At 47.0% G+C, this 24,557-nt stretch overlaps 10 protein-coding genes across 10 annotated transcripts; 5 read left to right on the top strand and 5 right to left on the bottom strand.

Annotated features, from left to right (window-relative positions):
* Positions 1–47: 47 nt before the first annotated feature.
* F9C07_1489796 (uncharacterized protein) lies at positions 48–1,008 on the bottom strand. Its single transcript, XM_041285853.2, has one exon. It carries the CDS (start codon positions 926–928, stop codon positions 221–223), a length of 708 nt encoding a protein of 235 aa, XP_041145565.1. The 5' UTR covers positions 929–1,008; the 3' UTR covers positions 48–220.
* A 200-nt stretch (positions 1,009–1,208) lies between these two features.
* On the top strand, positions 1,209–3,617 carry F9C07_2155006 (uncharacterized protein). The gene has a single exon (XM_041285852.2). The coding sequence runs from the start codon at positions 1,344–1,346 to the stop codon at positions 3,201–3,203; it is 1,860 nt and encodes a 619-aa protein (XP_041145564.1). The 5' UTR covers positions 1,209–1,343; the 3' UTR covers positions 3,204–3,617.
* A 3,402-nt stretch (positions 3,618–7,019) lies between these two features.
* Positions 7,020–7,996, top strand: F9C07_2282912 (uncharacterized protein; the record flags this gene model as incomplete). The annotated part of the gene is made up of 3 exons (XM_071510595.1): positions 7,020–7,062; positions 7,125–7,316; positions 7,362–7,996. 3 exons carry the CDS (start codon positions 7,020–7,022, stop codon positions 7,730–7,732), a joined length of 606 nt encoding a protein of 201 aa, XP_071366223.1. The 3' UTR covers positions 7,733–7,996.
* Positions 7,997–9,430: 1,434 nt separating this feature from the next.
* On the top strand, positions 9,431–12,118 carry F9C07_2282911 (uncharacterized protein). Its single transcript, XM_041291924.2, has 11 exons — positions 9,431–9,623; positions 9,682–9,717; positions 9,770–9,808; positions 9,861–9,950; positions 10,001–10,300; positions 10,365–10,760; positions 10,820–10,956; positions 11,026–11,230; positions 11,292–11,451; positions 11,499–11,783; positions 11,845–12,118. Exons 1-11 carry the CDS (start codon positions 9,598–9,600, stop codon positions 11,914–11,916), a joined length of 1,746 nt encoding a protein of 581 aa, XP_041145562.2. The 5' UTR covers positions 9,431–9,597; the 3' UTR covers positions 11,917–12,118.
* Positions 12,119–12,295: 177 nt separating this feature from the next.
* Positions 12,296–13,769, bottom strand: F9C07_2231898 (uncharacterized protein; the record flags this gene model as incomplete). Its single annotated transcript, XM_071509892.1, has 2 exons — positions 12,296–13,488; positions 13,568–13,769. 2 exons carry the CDS (start codon positions 13,767–13,769, stop codon positions 12,296–12,298), a joined length of 1,395 nt encoding a protein of 464 aa, XP_071366222.1.
* Positions 13,770–14,714: 945 nt separating this feature from the next.
* F9C07_2231897 (amino acid transporter) lies at positions 14,715–16,456 on the bottom strand (the record flags this gene model as incomplete). The annotated part of the gene is made up of 7 exons (XM_041285849.2): positions 14,715–15,140; positions 15,203–15,417; positions 15,476–15,616; positions 15,688–16,019; positions 16,081–16,153; positions 16,206–16,219; positions 16,284–16,456. 7 exons carry the CDS (start codon positions 16,454–16,456, stop codon positions 14,715–14,717), a joined length of 1,374 nt encoding a protein of 457 aa, XP_041145561.2.
* Positions 16,457–17,102: 646 nt separating this feature from the next.
* Positions 17,103–18,621, bottom strand: F9C07_1489712 (HotDog domain-containing protein). Its single transcript, XM_071508144.1, has one exon. The coding sequence runs from the start codon at positions 18,168–18,170 to the stop codon at positions 17,286–17,288; it is 885 nt and encodes a 294-aa protein (XP_071366221.1). The 5' UTR covers positions 18,171–18,621; the 3' UTR covers positions 17,103–17,285.
* Positions 18,622–19,435: 814 nt separating this feature from the next.
* F9C07_1489171 (uncharacterized protein) lies at positions 19,436–20,896 on the top strand. The gene is made up of 2 exons (XM_071508141.1): positions 19,436–19,909; positions 19,987–20,896. The coding sequence occupies exons 1-2, from the start codon at positions 19,554–19,556 to the stop codon at positions 20,594–20,596; spliced, it is 966 nt and encodes a 321-aa protein (XP_071366220.1). The 5' UTR covers positions 19,436–19,553; the 3' UTR covers positions 20,597–20,896.
* A 2,090-nt stretch (positions 20,897–22,986) lies between these two features.
* F9C07_1489175 (uncharacterized protein) lies at positions 22,987–23,415 on the top strand. Its single transcript, XM_071508142.1, has one exon. It carries the CDS (start codon positions 23,158–23,160, stop codon positions 23,377–23,379), a length of 222 nt encoding a protein of 73 aa, XP_071366219.1. The 5' UTR covers positions 22,987–23,157; the 3' UTR covers positions 23,380–23,415.
* Positions 23,380–24,344, bottom strand: F9C07_2154960 (uncharacterized protein). The gene has a single exon (XM_071509257.1). The coding sequence runs from the start codon at positions 24,100–24,102 to the stop codon at positions 23,452–23,454; it is 651 nt and encodes a 216-aa protein (XP_071366218.1). The 5' UTR covers positions 24,103–24,344; the 3' UTR covers positions 23,380–23,451.
* Positions 24,345–24,557: the final 213 nt, after the last annotated feature.

The raw sequence follows: 24,557 nt of genomic DNA, 5'->3' as shown, positions 1-24,557 counted from the left end.
AATATAGATTTAGTGAGAGAATCTTACCATAAGCCTGAAACATTGACCCACAGTTGATGGTAATCAGAGGAGTGCCAAGAGTAATCATGCAGTATAAGGCCACATAAGGATGTACGCTAGTAGGTATTACACGTCTATACTCATTGATGGCGCAATACAGAAGACAGGTAAAAAATCATGATTATGGATTGCCACAGTCAACCATCCGCGCCACCACTCACTAACACCCGGTAATGCCAACCAAAAAAGCCGACGTGATTGTTCCACGATCCTCGCATTCAGGATTACCCACCGCCCGAAGGATCTCCGAGGAGCAGTGCAGGGTGTGATTGAAATTAATCCGGGAAATGGCTGTCTCCGCATCGCTGTCCAGGAAACGATGTAATCGTCGCATGAGAAAGGTGCAATGTCCCAGATGATTCTCAGTCGTAGTGTAGACGAGCTGCCCGACCATTGCTGCCATCTCCTCCTCAGAGGCAATCTGCCTTTCTCCGTGGCCATCATAGTAGTATGGCCATGACTGTCGAAGTCTGACATTATTGGAAACCCATTCCCGGAACTCTTGAGCTGTTTCAGCATCTGCACAGCGCTTTGGGACCCAGTTGTTGGTGACCAGATCGAACACGCATCCTTTTGCACGGGCTTCGACTACGGTAGATCCGCAGTAGTCACTCGGAACAGTGTCAAAGTTGATTCTTTCGGTGCCTCTCTCAGGCGAGTCAGAAGAATACCAAATCAGCAGAATAACTCCCAATATGACCAAGGCAATGACCGACAACGCAGAAAGAAGAATTCGCCACTGCTTCCTTAATCTTTCTGCTAATCCGATAGTTCCTGGGTGTTGATCGTCGAGGTCATGCTCGGCTAAACGTAAATCGTCGGGAGTACTGTCTGTGGGGATATGCTGGTACTGCTTATTTGAGAACATGGTAAAGGTCACTGTTGTGCAGAGAACGGTCAATTGAGAAGGAAAGTAAAACACAGGTACGAACCCTTAGTAAAGCTGTGGCTACCTGTCCTGAAAGTTCAATGTAAGGCTATAGCTTCTCCACAAGTCCTTGCTTATTCAGTGGAACGCTACATATCCATGCGTGCTTACCCTGCCCTAGGTTTGCTGACGTCTCTTAAATAGTAAGGCATATAATCATTCTGAAGGCCCGGGCCAGTAATTGCGCTTAACCAATGGTCGCATTCGAGCCTTAGGGGATCTCGTATTGGCTGCTTTCAAGCTGGGTCACGTACCTCTAATCAGCCTTAGTAGGTGTAGTCCTAGAATTAAAAGCTCGACTCGCTCTCAGCAGCGAGGAAGTAACTGCTGTCCGGATCTTTACCAAACCTGAAGAATGGATGCACTTCCTCAAGCCTCATCTTTTCTGCATAATCTGAAGCCAAACGCAGCGGAGCTGGATTCACCAACAGCTCCACGGCCGGAGCGAAGTGTCCCTGTGCATCTCCAGATACATACAAATCCTGAAGCATGGACGGAGCTAAAAGCAAGAATTGTTCGAACTTCATCCCAGCCAACTGTTACAGTCGACACCAATAAGTACAGAGACAAGCGTCTACATGAGAAAGCTATCTTCCGGGAAGGGCTCTTGCGTGAGCTTTCGGCACAATGGAATGAACCCTCCGTGGCGGATGGCTTTTTGAAATTGATTGATGTCCTAGAAACACAGGGCTGTGCAATTTTTGCTGGCCTCATTGGTGCTACACGGTTTACCTCATTGATCCTCGACTTTGTTCATGCAATGCAGGTGTCCGGGAGCACGGCATTCTTACACTCTTTCTTAAATCTATCACAACATCCCAGCATCCTTCGCAACAGAAATTACAACGACGCATTTCTACACCCACTTCTAATTGCCATGATTGCTTACATGATGGGTGGGCCCATCCGAATGACAGATGCCCGAGGGAAGGACACCGAACCTATCTCAGTCAATGCCCAGGACAACATGCTCCACATTGATAACAGTCCATTCCGGCATGAGTACAAGATTCTGTTAGGATGGGAAAAGGGACATCCAAAAGGTCCCAGCGGCCAAAACTTCACTTATCTCCCTGGCACCCACCGTGGAAATCGCCGTATACGGGTAGACGAGGGCGGGAGAGCATGGTCTACCGAGAACGACAGTATCTTCATCACAGACGGCAGCTTGAACAACGTCTTGATGTTTCAACAGCAGGCATATGGCCAGAGTCCATGCGTCGTCGAGGTGCAGCATACCGAGCAGCCGGTAACTGTCGCTTTTAGTGCTGGTTCTCTCGTGCACCATCGGTACCGCACCCAGGATGGTAATGCTCGTAGCTGCATCATTGCGGCCTTCCATCTTGTTACCGATAATCCTGGATCTTTGCTTCCTGCCCTTGCCGAAAACTTAAGAGAACCTGAAACTATCATCGATTTTATTCTCAGTCAGCAAGGCGACCAAACGGACTCAAGGTTTATATACTTGCTTGTCAAAGAGGCATCATCAATTCGAGCAAAAATCAAGGAAATCTTCAGCGACACCACCGATGCAGCAACCCGATTATTGGATGCAACCAGATTAACGTTAAATGAACAAAGACTTGAACGTTGGAAGAAAACCGTCATCGGCGCCCCCTCGACAACGTCAGTCAAGCACGGTCAAAAATGTTTCCTGGCTACCAACCAGACGCACTTACAAATGGACGCACTGGCTGAGAGACTAACAAAGGTTATAATGTACGACAAGCACGGTCTCCTCGATCTCAAGCTTTACAATGATGGGCGAGAGGAAATTCGCAAGGTTGCGCGCAAGCAAGTTCTGTGTCTTGGACGTGACAGCGTTTTCACCCGAATCCAGCAGTGGCTTCCTGCCATCGTGAATTACCGTTTTACGACATCCAACATCCAGGACCCTTATGATATACAAGTCCGGACAGGCGAGATCGCGCTTCATCTAGATCAACATGCCCAGTTGTCATTCAAGTACACCGAGAGGCGAGAGCTGGGTGACAACCTCTGCTCATTTTCACAGCTGCTTAGTGACTTAGGCGAGTCCATCACAAGATGCGAGACCGTGGAGACGTACACTACTACGTGCCTCTTCATCTTTCTAACAATTGACCAGGTTTTGGAGTGTCTTGACTGGGCGTCGTATCTCGAGGCGTGCTCTGTGGCTACAAGCGTGCTAAGGTCTTACATATCGACCACTCTCGTTTTGGATGCGACTGTGTAGCTTCGTTCCATCTCATTTATGTTGCTGTGATGTACCACTGCATCTATATGCTGATTGGGTCAACATAAAGATACGACATCAGCTGATAATCTAGTGATCCTTTCCCCAAGGATATCGTAGCTACTGTTTGATTCCATGATTTCCTCTGCACTGAGGCTCAGCATTGTAGCAGATGAAGACAACTAGCCCTGTAATATAGAATGAGTCGAGGGGCAAGTGGCAGGAATACTCAATCCAACGAATAAATAAGCAAATAAAAGTAGGTGGTGGACACGTATATTTCCTTTCATGTTAGCTAGTCTTTTTCCTCCCAGGTTCCTAGATTTCCGTACTGTATTATACATACTATGATATATTATTCAGGATGAGCCTCATGGGCAAGCAAGCTTCCTTACCTTAGCACATAAATATTTGCTTATAATAAAGAAGGTATATGAAGTATATAGCCGTAGGTTAAGAGTTCGAGACGGGAGTTCTAAAGCAACAGAGAACTCCGTTGGACATCATCATGGAGGGAGGAAGCCAGAAGGGTTCAAATTGACAAGGTATGGTCGACTTTATAAGTCAAATCTAGATTGGAAGTCGTGAAATCAATGTCATTGTAACAAAAATCCTCGACGTCGACGCCGTTTGCCCAAAATGTGAGTCTATACTACTCGTCCGAGTTGTGTGATACACACAGATGCGCCCTTCTCTAAGAAAGCGGCTCTGAAGTCAAAGATCACCTCTTTGCTGTCGGTCCGTCAACAGGTCGAGGGCTTCTTGATGTCGGCCGGACTAGAGTGGGATACGATGGAAGCCCATGTAAGGCGCTCCAAGATAGCCTATCGAGATCATTTGTTTATGCCTGTTTCAGGTATTTGTGTTGAACAGTACAAGTCGGCAGTTGGACATCGTGGGATCGCCTGTGCAAAGAAGACTAGCTGACTACTCCAACCACCCCTGTTCTTATATAGCCACGGCACATACAGCCCTTCTCACTCGAAAAAGATAGCCGTCTCCAAAATTACCTACGGGGGTAAAACTTCTTTAACCGTTGGAAAACTCAATCTCATCGGCTGTCTTGTGGCAGCCTGATGTTCACACTGAGAATATCTCTGCGCACCCTGATAGGCCATCTGAAGTCATGGGTATCATTGACTGGCAGTCAAGGGAGTTGTTACCACTATTTGACCAGGCCTGGTAACCATATTTCCTTGATTACGATGGTCCAGCGTTAACTACTCCGGACCCGCCCCCGTTTCCGGATAATTTTGACCAACTCGACCCAGCCGAGCAGGCTAGAGCCCAGGATCTCTACTTGAAAATGTCGCTTCTTGCTCTATACTGACGGTTTATGGATGTTAAGAATGAGAAACTGTTCAGAGCCATGAATCTTCGAGAGACACCGCCTTTTGACATGATGTTATTTGCTCAAGATCCCCTGGTCGGTGGGGAGGCGCTCTACCGTTCTCGGATCCTCGAGTTGGAGAAAGAGTGGTCAGGCTTGCCAGGGGTGCGTTCAGCTGGAAGCCCCCTGGTCCCTTTCGCTGAAGAGGATAGGTCAATTGAGGCAGAAGCCTTTGGCGTAATTAGAGCCATGGAATTCATCCGAGATTGGAGACAGTCAGTGGGTGAACAATGGCCTGAGAAAGGGGTCTGTCCCGCCTGGCTAGTATGACCAAGTAAAAGCCCTTTTGGACCAAGCCAAGGCTGATATTATTGCTCGACTCGCACATTCTGAAGAAGAGAAATTAGCATGGGAAGAGATCTGGCCATATCGTGACTAACTGCAATCGAAACGAAGGATCTGGGGCGGCAGGCCACCGGAAATAACCAAGAAGAGGGCCTTGAGGGGAGAGCTGAAAGGTGCTGACCTGAGACTATCAGTTTTAATTATGCCTTGGCATGGTATTCCCATGGGTGTAGTCCCTTGAGCATCGGCCTTGAGAGCTCAGCGAGGCTGACGTTGAGAGTGCTGTTGCAGTAACTCAGTGTAATGCGGCATAGCGACGTGCTTACCAGACCGGTTTGCTGGTAGGGCACTGTTTCTTGCTTTCCTTTCGTATGGGCATCTTCCCTGCGAGTAGAAAGAGCTAGTAGGTATCATCGGGGCATGCAAGGGTTCTCTGGTGTTCTATTGGTCAAAGGAAAAGACCTAGTCCACGGCGCTAGGCCTTTACTACTTATCATTGGAGGCTTGCCATAAAGCCTGACTTGCATTGAGCTGTGGAGCTGCAGCAGCATTAGTCTGAGCTGTCGTTGTGATAGAGGTGTATAGATTGATAAGAAAAGTGTCATGTGGACGCCTGGCATAGGAACGACCGTACTTGCGTACATTTACTACCTACTACCTTCCCACCATTCTCGCGTCCCTCACAACTGTGGATAGCCATAAGGTAAAGTTCCCACCAGAGTGCTTCTGAGGATAAAGCCTATGCAGAGTAAAATTTAATGTGTATGGCTTTATTGAAAATGACTATGGCAACAAATGACCCGAATAGTGAGCCTAAAATACGCTCCGTGAGGACTGTTCGTCTCTAACCTGTGATGTCAGGTGGCGAAACACCTTCGCTTTTTCAACCACATCATATCGTTCTCTTAGAATGAGAGTTTCTTAGACTCATGATTTGTCCATGTATATAGACAGTTTCTTTTATTTCGTATCGGAGCCGTCTTAGCGAGTAGTGCAGACATGTGCAGACAGATGATGTGAACACTGGATATCAGGAATTGGGGTAGGATATGGATCCGTTTTACAACAGTTAAGAGTTCTACTTCATACTCTCCAAGGAAGTTGTTAGAAATTCGCTAGATGCCCGAAAGAAAGTATATTTAGGAAGCTTGGTGAGTTATGTGTCATCAGAGTCTTGACTAACTGGTTACATCCTCCGCGTCCTCGACGACACTCCTTTTGCTTCCTCTCCAAGACAAACCCTGCCTGCCCCTGGCCGTTCTATGACGTATGATGTCTGCGCATGAAGGAGCGGATATTCACGAACTGATTTCCGGGTTTCCAGAGACAGAGGCCACCTCAGCACATACTGGGGAGAATCGATGCAACGCATCCTTGAGTTCTTCGGCAGTTACATCGGATGCCAGCCCGTAAGTTTGTAACAGGGCGACATCCCTGGGCTGAGGAAAGGCCGGTGGCTATGACGGTCAAAGACTGACACATCTTTGTCGCTGAAACACCGTAGCCACCTCCTGAATTCTTCATAGTGAGCCAAGTCGTTTGCAGAATTCGGGTCAAGGATTACGGCTATTCATATAACTTAGCGTCGCCTAGAAAGTTCCCAACGTGGGCGGCTATCTTTCCTCGGCCGATAAACTCCTTGTCTTCGTCGGACGGGTTCTGAAGGATGTCCCTCCGGAATGTGTAAATGAACATACTCCTGATTTGAGAAGAGCCAACAATATGTTCCGCGTTATTCTGTTGCCCGACTTGATTCAGGAGGTCGTGGAGGTCGGAGGTCCTTTGTTGTTCACTTCGCACAGTGGCTAGGTCTCTCGAAGTTCGGCCTGTAACGTTTCGACTTTAGTCTCCAACACATGCAATCTGCCATTATCACGGGCGATATGTAGACCCACACTGTTTTCTGTCCACATGGCATCGTTCACCACCTCAGAGTATAGATCATCGGTTTCAAGGCACTCAGCCAAGGCTCTTTTGGCGCCGGCCTTCATCTCGGACTCTGAAGCTATATTAAGCGTGGTTGCTACCAGGGCGTGGATGTTTCGCCCCTGTGTATGGCAAAGTCATTGACAGCATCAGAAACAGTTTGATTACGTCTCCTTGCACGTTCCTCTCGAGGCATGGGGATGATAGGATTGTAAATGCGGTTGAGAAAGCTAGTGGAAAGATCTCTTGGATCGTATTGTTGGTTGTGTAGACTTACGGGCAGTGGAGATGGGAATATCTGCCTGAAACCCACAAAACAGATGACCATGGTAGATGGAGCGTGCTCAGGAAGGTGCCTTCACGGAAGGCGTTCTCAAGGAAGGCGTGCTCTTATTCGAGTAAATTGTGGAAACCACGAGCGATAGCTCGTCTCGATATCGTTTATAACCCTGAGGATCTTCGTGGTGACTTCTCGACGCAGCGTGAGGGGCAAGTAAAGCTCTTCACCGAGCGTGATTATTCGACCCTGTGTATCGGCAGTTGGCTAATTTCTATAGAGCTCGTCCATTTGTCGCTCCAAGATCAGACGACTATCCGTGTGCTGGATGAGGTTCGCCACGCAGTCCCGACAAAGGGTGGTAAGATCCCGATACGTCATAAGAATCAAGTATCGGCCTACCTGTTGCAGCGACGTGGCGCCGTATCTACCACGCCTTGCAAGAAGTGCTCGAAGGATGGTTTCTATGATACGTGCGTCGTGTCTCCGTCTTGCGACGGCGCTGCTCTCTATTTCGGGGCTTGCGCGAACTGCCTCGACAGCAAAGGTAGCAAACAGCGCGTGTCTGACCAGCCTCCTACTACTCTACAGGTAGAGGAGTTTCTCCTGCCACAGTCAGATCTTGAATATCGTGGCTATAAGCCTGTTTAATCTAGAGCTGACACCTCTGTGCACACAGCATCCCAAAAAGCTCGATATGCAATCCGAAGCCCTTCAAGCTGTGGTGAATCTGTACCGAGATAGCCACAAGCGTACTCAGAGGCTTACAAGGAGCGTATGAAGTGCTAAATAAATCGCCCTTAAAATTGTGGCCAGGTCACATGCAGCTCAAAGCATCGTACATTGTACACCTGCATAGCCAGCTCCCGAGTCGGGAAAATATGGATGGCACTAGGACGAGACGCACCAACCAAGCAGGTAAAATTAACTATTCCATAGATACAGGTGGTTGTTACACCCTTTCTAGGGATTGTGACTGCCAGAATGTCATGTTGCGTCGCAATCTGAGCGACGAGGATCGCTGAAGCTTCTGGAATTCGAGCTTCTACTCTTGAAGGAATTCTGAGATGGTGGGATGCAACTTCATTGGTAACTCCTCAAAGCCCTTCAAACAAGCCTTTGCAGAAGGAATGTGAGCTGGATTTCACGAGATAAAGATAGCACGAGCCTTACTGATCTATGATGATATGAGACATGAAGAAAAGAAGAGAGAGATGGGAGAACTTATGAGGTGGGATGGTTAGGGTTGGGAGAATATAGAGAGAGCCAGAGCGGAAAGGAGAACGACATGCACTTATGTGCCATTTTTATTACTTAGCCAGTAGAAAGGATTCACTAGAAAGTGCTTTTCACTTGACTATTATATAAAAATCAATTCATTATGTTAAATTCTTCGCCATCGTGGAGATATGTATGAATGTTAGAAAGAAATCACTTCAACCCGTCATGAATGCTAACATTCACAAATATATTGATTAGTGGCTATATAGGAATGTTAGCTAGTCCTTTTCCTTCGGAGCAGTCCTACGAGGATTAATTCCATGAAAGAAAAGCTTACATCGTAGGGCGACTATGTAACACCGTCTTTGAAGCTCATGCGTATCTGTAGATGTAAGATAGGTTCATCTCGTGCATATATCTCACTTTTGCCGTAGAACCTCCTCTTGTGTCATCTTTCCCCAGGCATCCTACCAATAACGCGTCACTCAGGGATTCAAAGATTACAAGAATAGGTAACGGTGGAACGGTGAATCTTCTAAGCGACTGTGAAATTAATCTGTTGGGAGGGGAAAACATCCTCAGACAATTGGTCCATCCCTATTTCACAGCCTTAAATCTCTGACTTAGCAAGGATAAGTGTGAATCTTGCCATACATGAAGCTGCTGGTATGACTAGTTTACACATACACTATCTGAGGTGCCAGTGCCCCATAGCTGAGGCTTGCCCTCGGGGCATGAAGGTATAAGAGACTGACTCACTCCGTATATCATTAACATAGTTTAAGTTTATGGGCATAGCAGAGTAGCCGCAAACATTACGCGGAAATACCGTTCTTCCGCTGGCATGCTGATAGAGGTGGCTCCCTCTGGGCCTCTATATCAGCAGGGTCTAAAAATATTGCCTATATTTTCTAATAAATGGGATAAATGAAAGTAGTCTTTTGAATAATTTGTAAGTATCTAATAATGGCAGATGAAGTATATATAGTAGCTATAATAGCACCATTACTAGGAGTGAAGGCACATAGAGTGATCACGAATCTGCGAGATAAAACCCATACTTAAGAAACTAACGGCATATGTACATACATCAAGCCATTACTAATGTATGAGATTTAGTCAAGTGGGACAGATTCGGAATGCCAAGGACGGGCGAGCGATAAACGAACCTCCCTATCTTGCACTCCACAGGCGCGCCATATCCGTGTCGAATCCACAAGGCCGCATCCTCACGAAGCCCAAAGGACGTCCGCCTGTGATTAAAATAATCCCCATGCAAGCACTCGCACAAGATCATGTCCTCATCGTCGATCCCCCCACGGTATACTCATGCTTCGATACCTCGCTTGTTCGATAGTCAGGCTGATCGTTAATCCTAGGTCCTTGGTCGCTTGTACACGGTGCAGGAAGCTAAAGTAAGCATTCCATATATACAAGCAGTTCGGTATCTTTCTCACAACTACGCAGGGTTAGATGTACCGGGTTTAATGACGGGTCTTGTATGAGGTAACCGGCACAACAACCATCCTAGGTTATGTTGACCTCTAAACAAACGTAGATGTAAATCAAGTCGCTCGGATTGTAAATTTGTCCCTTTAAAACCGAGTCCCCGAGCTACCACTGCGATGATAGAAGCCACATCCAGCAGGTTAGTGCCCAAATCTCTCATACTCCACTGAAGGCTGACACTTCGAATAGCACACAGCAAGATGACCGTACAGCGGCTCTGGAGGAGCGGGTCAGAGAGCTTGAGGATGCAGTCAGCTCCTCATTTCATTCTTTTAGAGGGGCACTACAGCAGATATCAAGCCATATTGGCTTGCAAGATGTAACTGGAACATTAGTCGGATTCACTGCACGGTCGACCGACGATCAGGCTATTCGGCCTGATATTCAAGCTGAATCCACTCCTGAGCTATCCGAAGTGCGATATGACGGGAGTGATCTTGTCGACAAGAGAATCTTGACGTTGGAGGATTGTCGGAAGCTCTTTGACTTGTACGTGCCCATAACCGTTGGTATTAGAGACTTATTTACGACTGACGGTGCCGACATTCTACAGCTACGGAGCTAATTGCAGCGAGATTATTGCATTTTTCGATAACGCAATGGGCTCATTCGAGGAAACCCGGAGATGTCCGCTCCTCTTGGCAGCCATGTGTACGATCGGCGCCCGTGCGTCTGCACCTCACCTGTATCGTCAATGTCTAAATGAAACCTACTCGTTGATCCAGCAAACATTACTTGGACCTGTTCCTTCGCTCGAGACACTAAAGGGTATATTGTTAATGGCGGTGTGGCACAAGAATTACCGACTATTGGGATTGATGCTGTCAATTGCCTACCAGATGCAACTTCCCGAGACGGCTCTAAGTTTAGCAGATAAGACCAGTGAGCATGATGAAGATTCTATTGACAGAGCACGGACATGGTTGTCCTTTTGCTGCGTCGATCTTGTGTACTTTTTCAATTCCTTTCTGTGTTTCCCTGTAATGAAACTGACAGCTCGAAATCCAGGCACAATACCAACAAAACGTACTTTGTCAGCGAGATTGATCGCTACACGAGGCTAGGAAGCGATCTGACGTCCACTCCCTATCGGCGTAATGTGGACTATCGAATACGGGCATATTTGGAGATCTACGGTATCCTCAGTACGTAATATCAATTCCAGCCTGAAGTTGGTCAACATTCTAAACTCATTGTGTATTTGACTCTATCAGATCAGGCAAAAAAGGACGTGGTAATTTCCAACAATATTCAGCAACAGCCAATTACATCGGATGTGTGCAGACAGCTCCAGTTCTACGACAAACAGCTGGAATCATGGTTCCGACGAAACGATGAAGAAATGGATCCCATTTACCAGACATTTTCCAAGCCTCAGGACCGCAATCGAATGGAGATACCGTACAACTTTGCCCGGATGTATGTGGCTAACTCTGCCAAACCAGATTGCAGAATGATTATATACTGAGAAACTGTGCAGGCACCTAAATGGATCCATCCTCCACGGCCTCAAACCAGATAGTGCCAGAAATGACCCGCTTCGAGTTCAATTCATACGAGCAGCTGTTGATGCTGGGAAGGCGTTGCTTAAATGCGCTCTTCGCTCCATTGATTACCAAACTAACCTGAACTATTCCATTGTACGTGGCTCCTAATTTATACGAAGTACGCATACTTAATTGAACAGGACTATTCTGGCTCTGCGCTGGGTTTGGCAATCAACTTCCTCTCTCGTGCTACTTGCGTTGCTTACGACTGTATCGACCTTGAAGGGGTTATGCGTATACTTGCACAAGCACGGGATATGTTTGAAGGTGCCAAGCTGGCTGGAAAGGCAGATGAGGTTAGTCATATCCTCGATCAAGTCGCTGAAATAAAGCGTAATATGACTGCCATGAAATCGAGCAACAATATGAATGAGGTGGACCTTGACGATAATGTTGACGATGGGTCTGATTTCTTCCTGAATGCTGTAAGTGACTGGATAAAGCTTTTCTCGTATTCTTGCACTAACCCGGACAAAACTTGAATAGAGACTGCCTTTGTCTGAATTTTCTCTTGATGAGCCATCGATTGAGGACATTCTTATGTATTCTGGAGAGTAAAAGGCTACGATAACAGGATGTATTTGTTTTGTTCTTATATTTGCGGCGAATACTCCATAAAATGGACGAAAATCCTTAGCGAACTAAAGATATGGCCTAATGAATTGAGTAATACCGACCATACCCAAGTAGGGTTGAGCACCGAAACAATTCAAGAGCATCTGACTGCGACTACTTCTAATCAGACGGGGGTATATTGTCATTACTGTTTAAAGAGTATACAAATATGCGGTGCGGCCTAGAAGGATTATCTAGACAAAGCATATCTCATTCCGCCAGTTTCCAATCCGTGGTGGTAGATTTGGTTGATCCCATCATATCTTTGACAGCTTCGGTATCCCATCCCACAAATTATAATCATAATAGCCAGTACCCAGCCTTACACTGTAGCGACATATTCCGGTGGCGGAAGAACATTCATGACAGCGGAATCAGAAGCGCTTGTTGCCTCATAGTCTAAGCTGGTATGGTGATTTTTGGGTGTGTACTGTAGCACTAGAGGTATCTTAATGGTAGTACTGGCGCTTTGTAGAGCGGTTTTGGGCGTATGGTACGAAAGGCGAAGGTTAATGCTGTAAGTGCGGGATATCAAACAAGAGTGGAAGGTTGGTATATGCATCCTTGGCTGTGGTAAGACGATTGGTAAGACAATAAAGGCTGTATAGTAGCTTCGACTGTCATTGCATGGTGTAGTATGATCCAACAATGATAGTCCGTCTAGTCCTTGAGTCCTATGCTCACCACCCATGGTCTGATGCCTCACCCACTTAAGTGACCCCATCGAAAATGTCGTCATGGGTAAGCTTTCAGTAAACGCTCCTCGGTCCCATCCATTAGCGAGTCCCTGGTTGGTCCAAGATGGATAATCTTCCCATGGAAGAGGACTATAAAATGTGGAGGCTTGAAGCTTGGCCGATACCTTTCTCAACTGGGGAGGCGCTGCATCCATTAATGGATTGAATCTCAAATTGAGATGCACCGCTGTATGCACACTACTGTGATCGAGTGGGTATTGGAGCGAAATCGGAGGGACGTGTGAGGCTTCCGTAATGAGCTGCCCCAACACTGGCTGCGCAAACCCCTGAGTAAGGTTTTGTTCCATCCGTGTATAGGTATCTGAGCTGGCTATGGGCAGAGGCAAATGCACAGCGAGGGGAAGAACTCGCACACTCTTAGCGCAGTCCACAAGCCGCCTTGGTCTTTTATTTCCTAGAATAAAGCCATCTGAAATAACGACACGCACGCGGTATGATATGCGGCACTTTCCGGAGGAAACATAATCAAGGGTTGTCCTTCTCCCATGTCCGAGTCTGGGATCGTCGAGCGTCGGTGGCAACTGAACATGGGCTTGTTTGAGGCCCAAGCAGCTGATATCATGATTGCACGATTGACTAGGTAAATATTGGGGAACGACAAAGGTGAAAGGAAATTTGTAAGGGTGTCCTGGCTGAAGGACTTTCGGCACCTCGTCTATGCCTCGGGCGACAGGTTGTTTGAGCTGCAGGAACGTCTGCGTAGCTTCAGTGTTGCTAAGGGTACAGGTCTCGCGTCCGATGGATACCTTGGCAGTGCCTTCACAATATGATTAGACCCTTGTGCGCAAGCGAACAACGTACGACTCGGGAAGAGATTCAATGAGCTATCATCATACCTTCGAAAGTAATGCTTATATTTTCGACTGGGGTCTCCGATTGCACGATAACGGTCACACTTCCTTGGATCCGGTCAAATGTGGTATAAGTATGTTCTAGGCCACAAGTATGCTTATCAAGCTGGATCGAGACAGCCGGCGAAGGCCTGCGTATGGATTTGAGCAGGGCGAGGGCGCGGCGTAGCCTTGGTTGTGGTGCCATTGTATCCATTTTACATGGAAGTCGTGGGCTGGATTCACGCAATAGAAACCCGGGCAAGAACTTTCACAAGACGTTGTCTTCCACCCATGCCCAGGCTATTGCAATAACATACATGTGGTGCGTACAGTAACTTGGTAGATAGAAGGACGGCATTTATGTTACCTGGACGATCTTCTTTTGGATGGTAACTATGACCATCTGGTATATCTCTAGACAAGGTTCAAGCCAAGGAAGACGCTGAAGAATTGCGAGAGGTAATGCACGGTGACTATTATGCTCTTACTTTTATATTTCTACTTTGCTAAATTCCTCCTTTTTTAGTATCTCTCCTTTGTTTTCTAAATTAAATGTAGCTCGGAGACCATACGGAGCGGTAATCGGAGCAAGGCCCGCGGATAACCGAGAGTTCATTCCGAATTTGGTCCAAGCTTGTTCCTATGCCCTACTTCCCTCTAGGAGTGTCCAAATTATACGTAAAGAAAATTTCCGATTACCCACATACACCGTCTAACCCAAGTCCATCAGCAGTCGGGGTCATTCATACCGACCGATGTTCGGCATACCGCCTCGCCCACCAATGGGATGGACGGCACACCACCTCTCGAATCCTCGATTGTCCCGAGTACTCAGTGGCAAACCTTAGAGTATAATATAGGGAATTAGTATAGCATATACTATTGTTCTGTATGAAATGTAGCTTGTTTAGTAGATATCCACATCCTTTCTATAATGACCAAAGGGATATTGTAGACGAGACTACGGGAAATCGAAAATCCTAGCACCTCTTCAAAGTATATTCGAAGATGTAATAAACGATGTTGAGGGTCATGTAGGAATCAGGTGTTCAGGACACGACCTTGACGCCATATGGTTGTTTGGGCCGAGTGGGATTGAATTAGGATTGCTCGAATAACGCACGAAAAGTAACATTCAATTGAAAAACACCTATGCATTATTCGCACAGGAAAAACTAGCCCCAGAATGATTGCTATGAATATCCTTTCCTGCAACATAAACACCCAGTCCACATATACAAAAGGCCATACCGATCGTCGATACATTAACCAAAGTAAGCATGATCTTTTTGCCCGAGGCAAAGTCTGAGCTGGCATTCATATGTAGCCAACAAAACCCAGGAAGACCATAAGAGAACCAGCTCGCAAACAGCGCACTAATCAAAGTAAGAATACTATTAAAACCGGGTATGGCTTCGGCGATTATCCATGCCAGGACCCAGAGTGTTAGAATGACTCCTATCCAGGACCCGATTGCAAGGAAGTCTCGCTTGTGCATCCGGTCTGTACCATGGGATATACGCATGTAGATAAGCTTTGAGGCGACGTGGCCTGCAACGACGCCTGAAATTAGAATCTGAGAGATATGTTAGTTGGGTTTACTATCGGAAACCTAGACATGACAGGATAGGTACATACAGCGGGTAACGCAAGACCGTAGGCTATTTTACTAACGACTGAAGGAGCTGACCCTAGCGCGGGTGAGGCGACGTCTGCACCGGCATAACGGTAGATCACGAGAGATGCCAAGAGGTAAATGCCAATCTCAGCAGCTTGGAGAAGATAAAGGGCCTTGGGGAAGTCACGGGGGTTCTTCAGTTCACCCATGAAGCTATAGTACCCGATATGCCCGGCTTGAGGATATGCTAGCGTTAGTACCCAACTCAAAGTAGCTTTGAAGGGGATACTCACCATAAGAGAAGACAATATTTGATACTGCCGAGAACCCATGATATAAATCGGTTTTGGTCGTTGCTGCAGCACCTGTGCCAGGTTTTGTGATACCCACACTAATCATGGTAACGAACACACCGGATAAGATACTTATAAAGGCTGCCAATATTTAGTTAGTTTCAAAAGCAAGTAACACAAGTTGAAGATTATTGGTGTACAATTGCACTCACATAGTATAGAAAGCCATGAGATATTCTTCATCGTCCGGGGCAGAGAACAAATGAGCGATATAACAAGCCCAACAACACCAAAGACCATTGAACAGGTCGCATGGCCGCTGATGGAGTTCAATGCCACCGTAAAGGTGACAAGATGGCCTGCCATCAGGAATATGAGGAACAGTGTCTGTCCGGCGCATAATAGCTCTCGACCGAACGCTCCCAACAGGACCTCACCCGCGTCCGCCATATTGGAGATCTGGGGATGCTTCCACTTGAATTGCCCAAGAACGTATCCAGTATATGTGGCTAGTAGCCCAAGGCCAATAATAAGAATAACCGCCCTTATCATGCCGCCGGATTATTAGTCAAAGTCGCAGTTGTAGGGAGTAGAGGGTCACTAACGGGACTAGACCGAGCGCAGCAACGGCTGCTGGTAAGGATAAGACACCAAGGGATATCGATTCTGCGATCATGACTGGCAACAGGTCAGTTCGACTCGCATAGGGAATATGGGTTGGTAAACGGACGTAATCCACATTGCCTAGTGGCCACTATTAGCTAAACCCCAGTAAAAGGTTGCCAGTCCCCCCGATTTTGATGCTTACCACCATGATAAGACCTTGTATTTCACCTCGGCATTTGACTCGTCGCCGAAGGCATCCTGAGCCAATGCAAATGGATGATCAGCCTTCGCTTCTAGAGACGTTTGGGATTGAAAGCCGGTGTCAGCGCTTTCCAACCCCAACCCAGCAGGAACTTTCGTATCATTCGGTGTCATCTTCAGACTTGTGATATTTAGTGCAGTTTATGCCAATTGAAGATCCGCATCCGATCCGGTATCTGCTTTCCAAATGAACGTCTGGTATACTTATAGTGTAACACTTGGGTAAGCACCAAGAAAAAAAAATTCATTGCACTAGCTCTTGAGGCACAGACAGTCCTAACAGACGAAACGTAAAAAGCAGACATGGTAATGGCAGAGTTTCATTGCAAAGAGTATGAGACACCGATATCGGGAGAGAAAAGGAAAAAAGCTTGTATCCTTTACAAATGGAGCGGCTAGAGGCGGAGGTGTACTTGAATATGATTAACAAAATGTTTCACCTGTTTCTTTTGGTCGTAACTATTAATTTGGAACTACTGAGCAGTTCGCGATGTGGAAAGCAATTCTATGTCGTCGATGTATGCACATGGGATACAACGTCTACAAACCAGAACGTCGGGATAGAAAGCTTCGTTTAGGTGAAAAAGTAAGAAGTTAAAATTAACGAAAGTTCACTTAAGCATAACTGAATCATCAGACCCACAGCAGCTCTTCACTGGATACACTATGTGGCCCATACTCCATATCGTCCCAAAGAATGAGGTCGGGCTCGGCTATTGTCGGCTCATGCCATTATAGATCGTAAACCGTTCAACCATGTTGACAGTGGGCCGAACTTTTTGCTGCTACTTTTAAATTCAGGAAGAGGCCCCGAATGACAGATTTTGGGTTATGTGACCTATGTTATAGCATGAAGTGTCCCTGATTTGATCCAGAACAACACATTAGTAGCTCATCTTCTACTTGGGATACAGTGGAACCATCGCCTATATGCTGTTAGATACTAGACACAACGTGGTATGAGTGAGGATCTTACAGTAACGTCCCTGGGCTCAACGAAAAGTGCCTTGGCCTCAGCAACTAGTGTACCTTCATTCTCCTCAACACTCACTTCAGAGTTAGTCGACTCCTGCCGCCTGAGCATCTCCTCGGCTGTGAAAGGCCTCAGGCACCGGATTTCACCAGCGATCCATGCCTTTCGTCCCTCTCTTTTGATCACCTTGCTGCGGTAAATGTATACCCTGTCTGGAATAGACGGGTTTCGGAAACTGATATCGAGGTTTGCCGTCATGCCTATCCGACTACTAAAAACATTCGAAGCACACCGTGCAAAAGCATCGTCGAATAATGTAAACAGGAGACCCCCGTGGACGAATCCCGGATGACCACAGAGGCTACTCCCTACGTAACAAATGCCGATCAAGCGGCATGCGTCGTCTGATTTGACGAAGAAATATGGGTCGGTTGGCATCTTGGTCGGCCCAGACAGCGGTCCGATGACCATGTGCACCGAACTGGCAGTGGGATGCATGGTACGTGAAGGGCGTGACTCCTCATAGATTGATGATCGTGGTACACCCTTGCCCGATAGTGATAGCGACCGAAGGTATCGGACCAGTGGCAGCGAAGATATCAGACGATCGGCATTCAACTCCTCGCGGGCTGGATCAACATGGGACGGAGACACCATAGTGAAGAACGAACATGGCCTGGGCGCAGGTTTACTCGAACTTTGACTAGCCTGCCGAGTTGCGAATGTGCATTCAATTGGTGTACGCTGGGAATCAAAAAAGATTGGTGAACTCAGTCGCCTCACGCTGTGAGCATGAGCTGATACCAATGCCCTTTGGACTGACATGCCGCCCGATATAGGAGCCACAACTAACATTATGTCTCAACCCGAGAGCCAATACAGTCTAAGATCCTCAAGATCGCTTCGGTATAGAATATGCGACCGAGAGACAGAGGGTAGCAGACCGAGTAAGCGAACAAGTGTCCGTGCGCGCTCAGTTCCCTCGGCTGTTCACTAGTTTATTTGAATGATTCATTCTGCTCCACCAACATATATGCCAGGCGCTTAGTGATACGGTAGACCTTGATTCGCCGATAGCCTTGATATAGTAGGAATCTATATTCGGCAGTAATCTAGGCTCCATTATCGTGGCCGTGTACCACACCCCAGCGGTAAAGTGAATGCCTTCGTGGACCTTATCCAAGTGTAGTAGACATTTCATTATCCCGCCTTGTTGCACCTGTAGCTCCGGGGCAACTGTCTTGTTCCTTCTGGATACTCTCGAAGAGCCGAAGTATTCAGTGTTATCGGGCTGTGATTAGGCATCGGTCTGAGTCGAGACCTCGGCTTTTGCTCTGCGATGGCCTCAGGGTCCTCGTTTGAAGTTTGACAAGAGTCGGTACACTTTAGCTTTGGATTTTTCTTTCTTTCTCTTTTTTCTTTGATTCTTGATACTTGAAGCGAGAGGGAGAGGGGCGAGGGAGCGAAATATCCATTTAAAATGATTTTCAACTTGAAGTCATGCTTCTAGCTCGTAGATAATATTTATAGAAACGTTTCTCCATTTAGCCATGCTATTACCATTGTAAGACAAAGATGGAGGAGAATCCTGGTAGATTGATATAAAAAAGAGGTCGTGTCTGAGTAAAACATAGCATGTCGAATAAGAGCTGGCCTCAGGTTGAAGATATATAGTGGGGCATGGGGGCTGGACTAGATACAACAAGGATTGTCAACTTGAAGAAGTAAGCTAGAAGTATCCGAAGATATTCCTGTACATGCGCATGTCATATGCAAGGCTATTTTGTCTCTATTGCGCGTACACATCCTACTTGATGGTAGTTATTATTTCATTGATACACATTCAGCCCTGTCGATCAACCGGGCTGAGCCTTGGCAGGGATGGAGTGTTTTGTATAGCCTTCCCCCCTTGCTTCGGGTTACTACGGTGTTATGGATTCAAGTCTTGCGAGATCAACAGGGGACTTTCGTTAAATTCCACCTTCGTCTGGCAATTGTTTAAACCTCCGCAAAACATACGTCGCGTAAGCCACCTTGTTGACGCGGATACTGCAGATACCAAGATTGATAAAAGCATCTGAGATATGTTATTTTTGAACCTATTCAGGTCACTGGGCTAATGTTTCTCGCTTAATTGTGGTCTTCCTCCTCCCTTCCTGCATTCCACCTAAAATTGTGAATGCTTGTCCTAGATAAGAGGCTTTGCTGAAGGTTTTACCAACACAAGAAAACACTCCAATGACATCCCTCAGGACCAACCTCGGACCATTGACTACCACATTCACTTATCCGGAATCATGTACTGTTGCTGTAGGAGCATGTCCAACCTGCACACAAGGATGGCAGGCTCAAACATGCAGTAATAATGCCTTTAACCATCAAGGGGTGCAGGATGATGTTGAATGTTGGCCACCTCGGGCCAATCCCACCCTGGCGACAGGAGTAGCCCTCAACGGCTGGGGCTTCTATTCGCCAGGTATACATTGCCCTGCTGGGATGGTGACTGCGTGTTCGGCGACAGGTGGATCAAATGGGGGTTTCCAGTTCCAATACTCATTGAATGACGGCGAGACTGCTGTAGGTTGTTGTCCGAGGTAGGTTTGCCCAACGCGATCGTAATATCTCCCTTGGGGGCGCCCGGATGTCGAGTTTAACTAAAGGATCTTGACAGCGGCTATTCATGTGGGCATGCCCGCCATGACCAATATCAAACATGTCAATCCGTTTATGTTACTGGAACTTTCCCAATCGTGCAATGCAAGTCCGGCTCGAGCAATGGTTATACATATATGACAGTACCGGCGACTGTCACAGCCACAACATCCAAGTCAGTGACCCTGACGCACACTATCTCTGCGTATACTGTCAGAGCTCCCATGATCCAGATCAACCACATGGCAACTGACTTGCCGACGTCGACGCAACCCCCTCCAACGTCATCGGACTCGTCTTCTGGAATAAAAGTTAGCGCCTCCATATCTGCGCATTTGTCCCCTGCAGCGAAGGCCGGAATCATTGTCGCCGCCTGCTTAGGCGCAATAATATTATTCGGGTTGATTGCATGGTTGTGGTATAGGTGTGGGTCAAGGAGAAGCAAACCAGCTCCGGCTAAGCCAGAGGTTGGACATTCGCAGGTTTCACCTTTTCCAGTCACGAATAACGGCATGTCACAAGAGCCGCAGTCAAATAGGCCCAAGTCCGAGCTACCAGGACATCACATTGTTTCGGAGTTGGATGGTTCACAGATCTCAGGGCAACGGAATACCGCTGGGCCCGGTTGAAGAGTCGGCCTTAAATGTGTGAATACGAAACGGCGCACTGGCACTCAGCTTTAGACATCGGGACGTATCTTTCTTAGGAATGGAATGATCTGCATTTGTAAATAGAGTGCTTCATCCCTATCTTCGTACGATCTTTCCTCCAATACAGAAGGGCACGAAGTGCAAGGCCCTTCAAGGCCTGTACAGGGCGATCCCTGATAAGAATAGACATAAAAGATGAACTAGTTATCGCTGGACAACGCATAATAGCCGTTGGCTGCCGTTAATTATGGTTCTGTAGCCTTGTCCTAACGATAGATGATAAGGGCAGCTACGGAGCTCAACAAAGCAGATCAATACCTTTGCTGGAAGATCGCAATAACTCATTTTCATAACCCTTGGTCTCCCATCAGTCGGCCCAAAACCTTTGGGCAACAAACCGTCTCCACGCTACTGCAGCTTCCTCATAAGTGGTCTGTGCTCGGGAAGCTCGTATGACAAAACAGCATCTAGTATGCACAGGAAGCTCTCTCAGTGACCGGAATCATCTTCTCCATCGCCGGATCACGGTAGGGAAGTCTCCGCTTTACTCCGATGGACACTGCTGGTGGCTAATAAGTACTAATCTCGTATCCGTATCCACTTAGGGACTCTCATTATAGATGACTGGTGTGGGTAAACAGTGGTTGAAGTGTTGAAGAGACTCTTGTAAATGATTCTTCTCCGTGTATTCGCATCTTTTGTAGATTTAGCGTTGGTCTTACCTCCAGACAATGGTAGCATGTGCCTGAGTGTGGGTTGAGTGAGATATGTGGTTATAGCTGGTCTTAGTATAGACATAGTTTGATCAAAATCACAAATGACTGCTATAGGAAGTGAGATAGTTATCATAACTCGAGCACTCATGCGAGGGTCGAGAGCGCGCACCATAAGATGTCGATTCTTGCACATAAGACTAGAGGGATATTCTCTGCAGTAGGACACATCCCTGCCATGCATCTGTAGGCGTTCCACAAATCGCGTACAACACGCAAAATTTGCAGGTCATCTATTGAGAAAACATCAACATCAGCAACATGGTTCAGATACCTGTGAGCCTTGTGCTTTCGCCTTAGCACATACTGAACAGTATATCGCATGAGGTTTGCGACATTTCCCATCGACGAAGGGCCGTCAAGGGCGACTTGGCCAAGGCAGTGGAACCGATTTCTAATAGTGCCGCACTATGAACGGAACTAGAGAGTCATAAGAAATTGTGCATGACGACTTGGAGAAAAGGTACGTTCCAGATCCATGAAAAAGTCTAAACTAACTGTTTTTGCTATGTGGAGTAACCATGAATCGTTTACTGCAGATTTCACGCCACTGATTGACCAGATTGGGTCTTTTAATAACCGCGCTTATCGGTGGATTCAGCTGACCCACATACACCTATGACACGCATTAACTACACACTGGGACACTTGCAGAAAAGAGCAAAGCAGTTCAAGATTACTAGATCCAGTCCACGCACAAGGCTATTTCTGCTTTTCTTGGGTGTGTTGACCGGTTGTAGCCTATTGGGGCTGAACGATTGCTAATCTACAAACCAGCGCATCTTAGTGTCTCACACCACCGTCTTTGTCTCCACCGAACCATCTCCACTGTGGAGGGACTGTGGGAGGGAAATGCCCGTGCATGGACACAAGATCTCACCCTATAACCTACTATTGTTGGAGAGCTGTCGCGGAAAGCGCGGTTCAAACAATTTTGGTAGCAATGTAAGGGTACGGATCCAGGCTGATGAAGCACAGATCCCCAACGTGCCAGTGTCGTGAACATGGTAATGAGTTGCGCAGTGGGTCTGTCACATTTAGTGTGTACAATCCGGGGCATGCGACCTTATACGTGGCCTGATCCATGGACGATTCTCGGCCGTGGCCATTTTATCCTGCATTGTGGTTAAACAGATGTGCCACCCCAGTTGAGCCAGCCTGAGTGCCAGTAGCAGGTACTACAGGACAGTGTCACATCTAATTGGCAATTGGCCCCTTGATGCTGTGAACTGAAACATCGGTTTTCTTTGGTTTTCGTGTTACGTCTGTGGGCTATTCCTGTTGCCATTGCTCATGACCACCCTCGCAACAAAGGTGAGGCTGCTACATATCGTGACACAGAATGGATAATGGCCTCCCGTGGCAAATGAATGGCCACGCCTGTTGTCAGCAGCCATGTGATGGGGGTGCACTCCCTGAGTCATTCGTGTAAGGGGTTCGGAGAGACGCCTTGCTGCCAGGGTCTTGGTACTTAACGGCCTCAGCGCGCTTTGCGCGAGTCGTCGAGAACGTGAATCTCAATTATCTGGCCAGAACTGTCTATCGGCAGTAGGCCTACCTCTTACAGAGCCAGACTAGAATGATCATAGTGCACAATCGGGTCTCCGACATACAGACCCCTGCGCTGCCAAGACAGATTCTATCCAATATGAGGGTCATGTTACAGTCAATATAGGCTATTCTTTTTACCAGACGCCTTCAGTGCATCCTCCCGATACGGCAGCTCCAGTCATTATCTACAAGTCAGTGGTACTCTTATTTTACGCTATGTTTCTTGCAAAAGGCGTGTTCTTCAAGTATATTCACCGTCGAGGTAGATATTCTATCATTGGCATAATATCGTGTTTGTATGTAACAGCATGTCAACCTGTGATACGCCCACTACTCTTCACCGTTCATGGTCTCATTTCGCTTCCGTTTTGTCTATCTTGCGTCAATTTCATTCTTTCGTTGGGCTCTCCTGCTGACCTTTTACCTGATCCGCTGTAGCCGCCATTGTAAGGACGATACGACGACATTCAATCCGACCTGACCGAGTGAAATAGCTACGGAGAGAAACCGTCACCCTGCGGAGCCCGCGTCTTGCCACTGGATCCATTCCCAGCTTCTTGGGATTCCCTGATCTTGGTTTTCCCAACTGCGCTCCACCATCGTGCGATATACTTCCACCTCTTCAAACGCGGTATGCTCCTCTATCTGGTCAAACGCCCCGCTGATAAAGTCTTTGTGTTCGTCCTGTACACTGGCCAATCCGAGAATGAAAAGAGGGATGAGCAGAAATGGTGATAATTCGAGAACAGTGACAGCCGACATCGTCACAACACCTTGTTCTACCATCGACTGGACCTTCCCATCGCACATACTGTCGGGATGCAGGATGAGGTAGAGCCAGGTAAAAAGTGCCGATGTGTAAGAATCGTATAGCTGTTGGTATTCTTCACCGGGCAGAGCTTCTGGTGGTTGCCATGTCGTTAGGTCCTGCCATATCCCCACAGCTTCCGTGATTGTCGTAGAGTTATTCACTTTTCTCGTTCTTGAGCGAAAGTGAAGGGAGGATATTCGTTTTATGATGTCTAATAGACCGTCGTTCAATCCAAATATAATGTCGCTGTCACTTAAGTCGCAGCTTTCATCGTGGGTGGTTGGTTGGTTGTCTATGGGCGTGGTAGAAATAACCAGCGACGTGAATAACTCCAGAATTGCATAATCCATGGTTACAGCCGATGTTCTTCGTTTAATTTGGGCCGAGGGGGCTTTCTACACGTTTTATATATTAGTGCTATAGTTAAGTTGGCCTAACACATTCGAAAAGGCGCCGGAGCCGCAGCGATAATTTCGTCCCTAGTGGTAGGGTTAAAATTGTTTGACTTATCTTTTTGCCGCGGGAAGGGGCAAAAAAAAAAAATAAAATAAAATAAAAAGACGTAGCACTACATGTACTCCGTACTCCGTACCCTAGATTTTGGTACCGTGTATCAGCGCTTTTTAAATGAGTAATAAAGCGACACGTCAGATACCGCTCTACTCAAGTGGCTTCCCTTTGACACTGGTTCCAATTAAAGCAAATAAAACCGTTGGGTCCCAGGAAACCCCATTTTGCAGCCAGCATAGCATTCTTGACCGACAAAATAGCGGTAACCTTGCCAAGACACGTCGTGGATCGTTCT

This window comes from Aspergillus flavus, chromosome 4 (assembly GCF_009017415.1).
Source record: "Aspergillus flavus chromosome 4, complete sequence".
Classification (NCBI taxonomy): Eukaryota; Fungi; Ascomycota; class Eurotiomycetes; order Eurotiales; family Aspergillaceae; genus Aspergillus; species Aspergillus flavus.
Note: the sequence above shows the minus strand (reverse complement) of the source record. Positions and strands in the feature narration are given on the sequence as shown.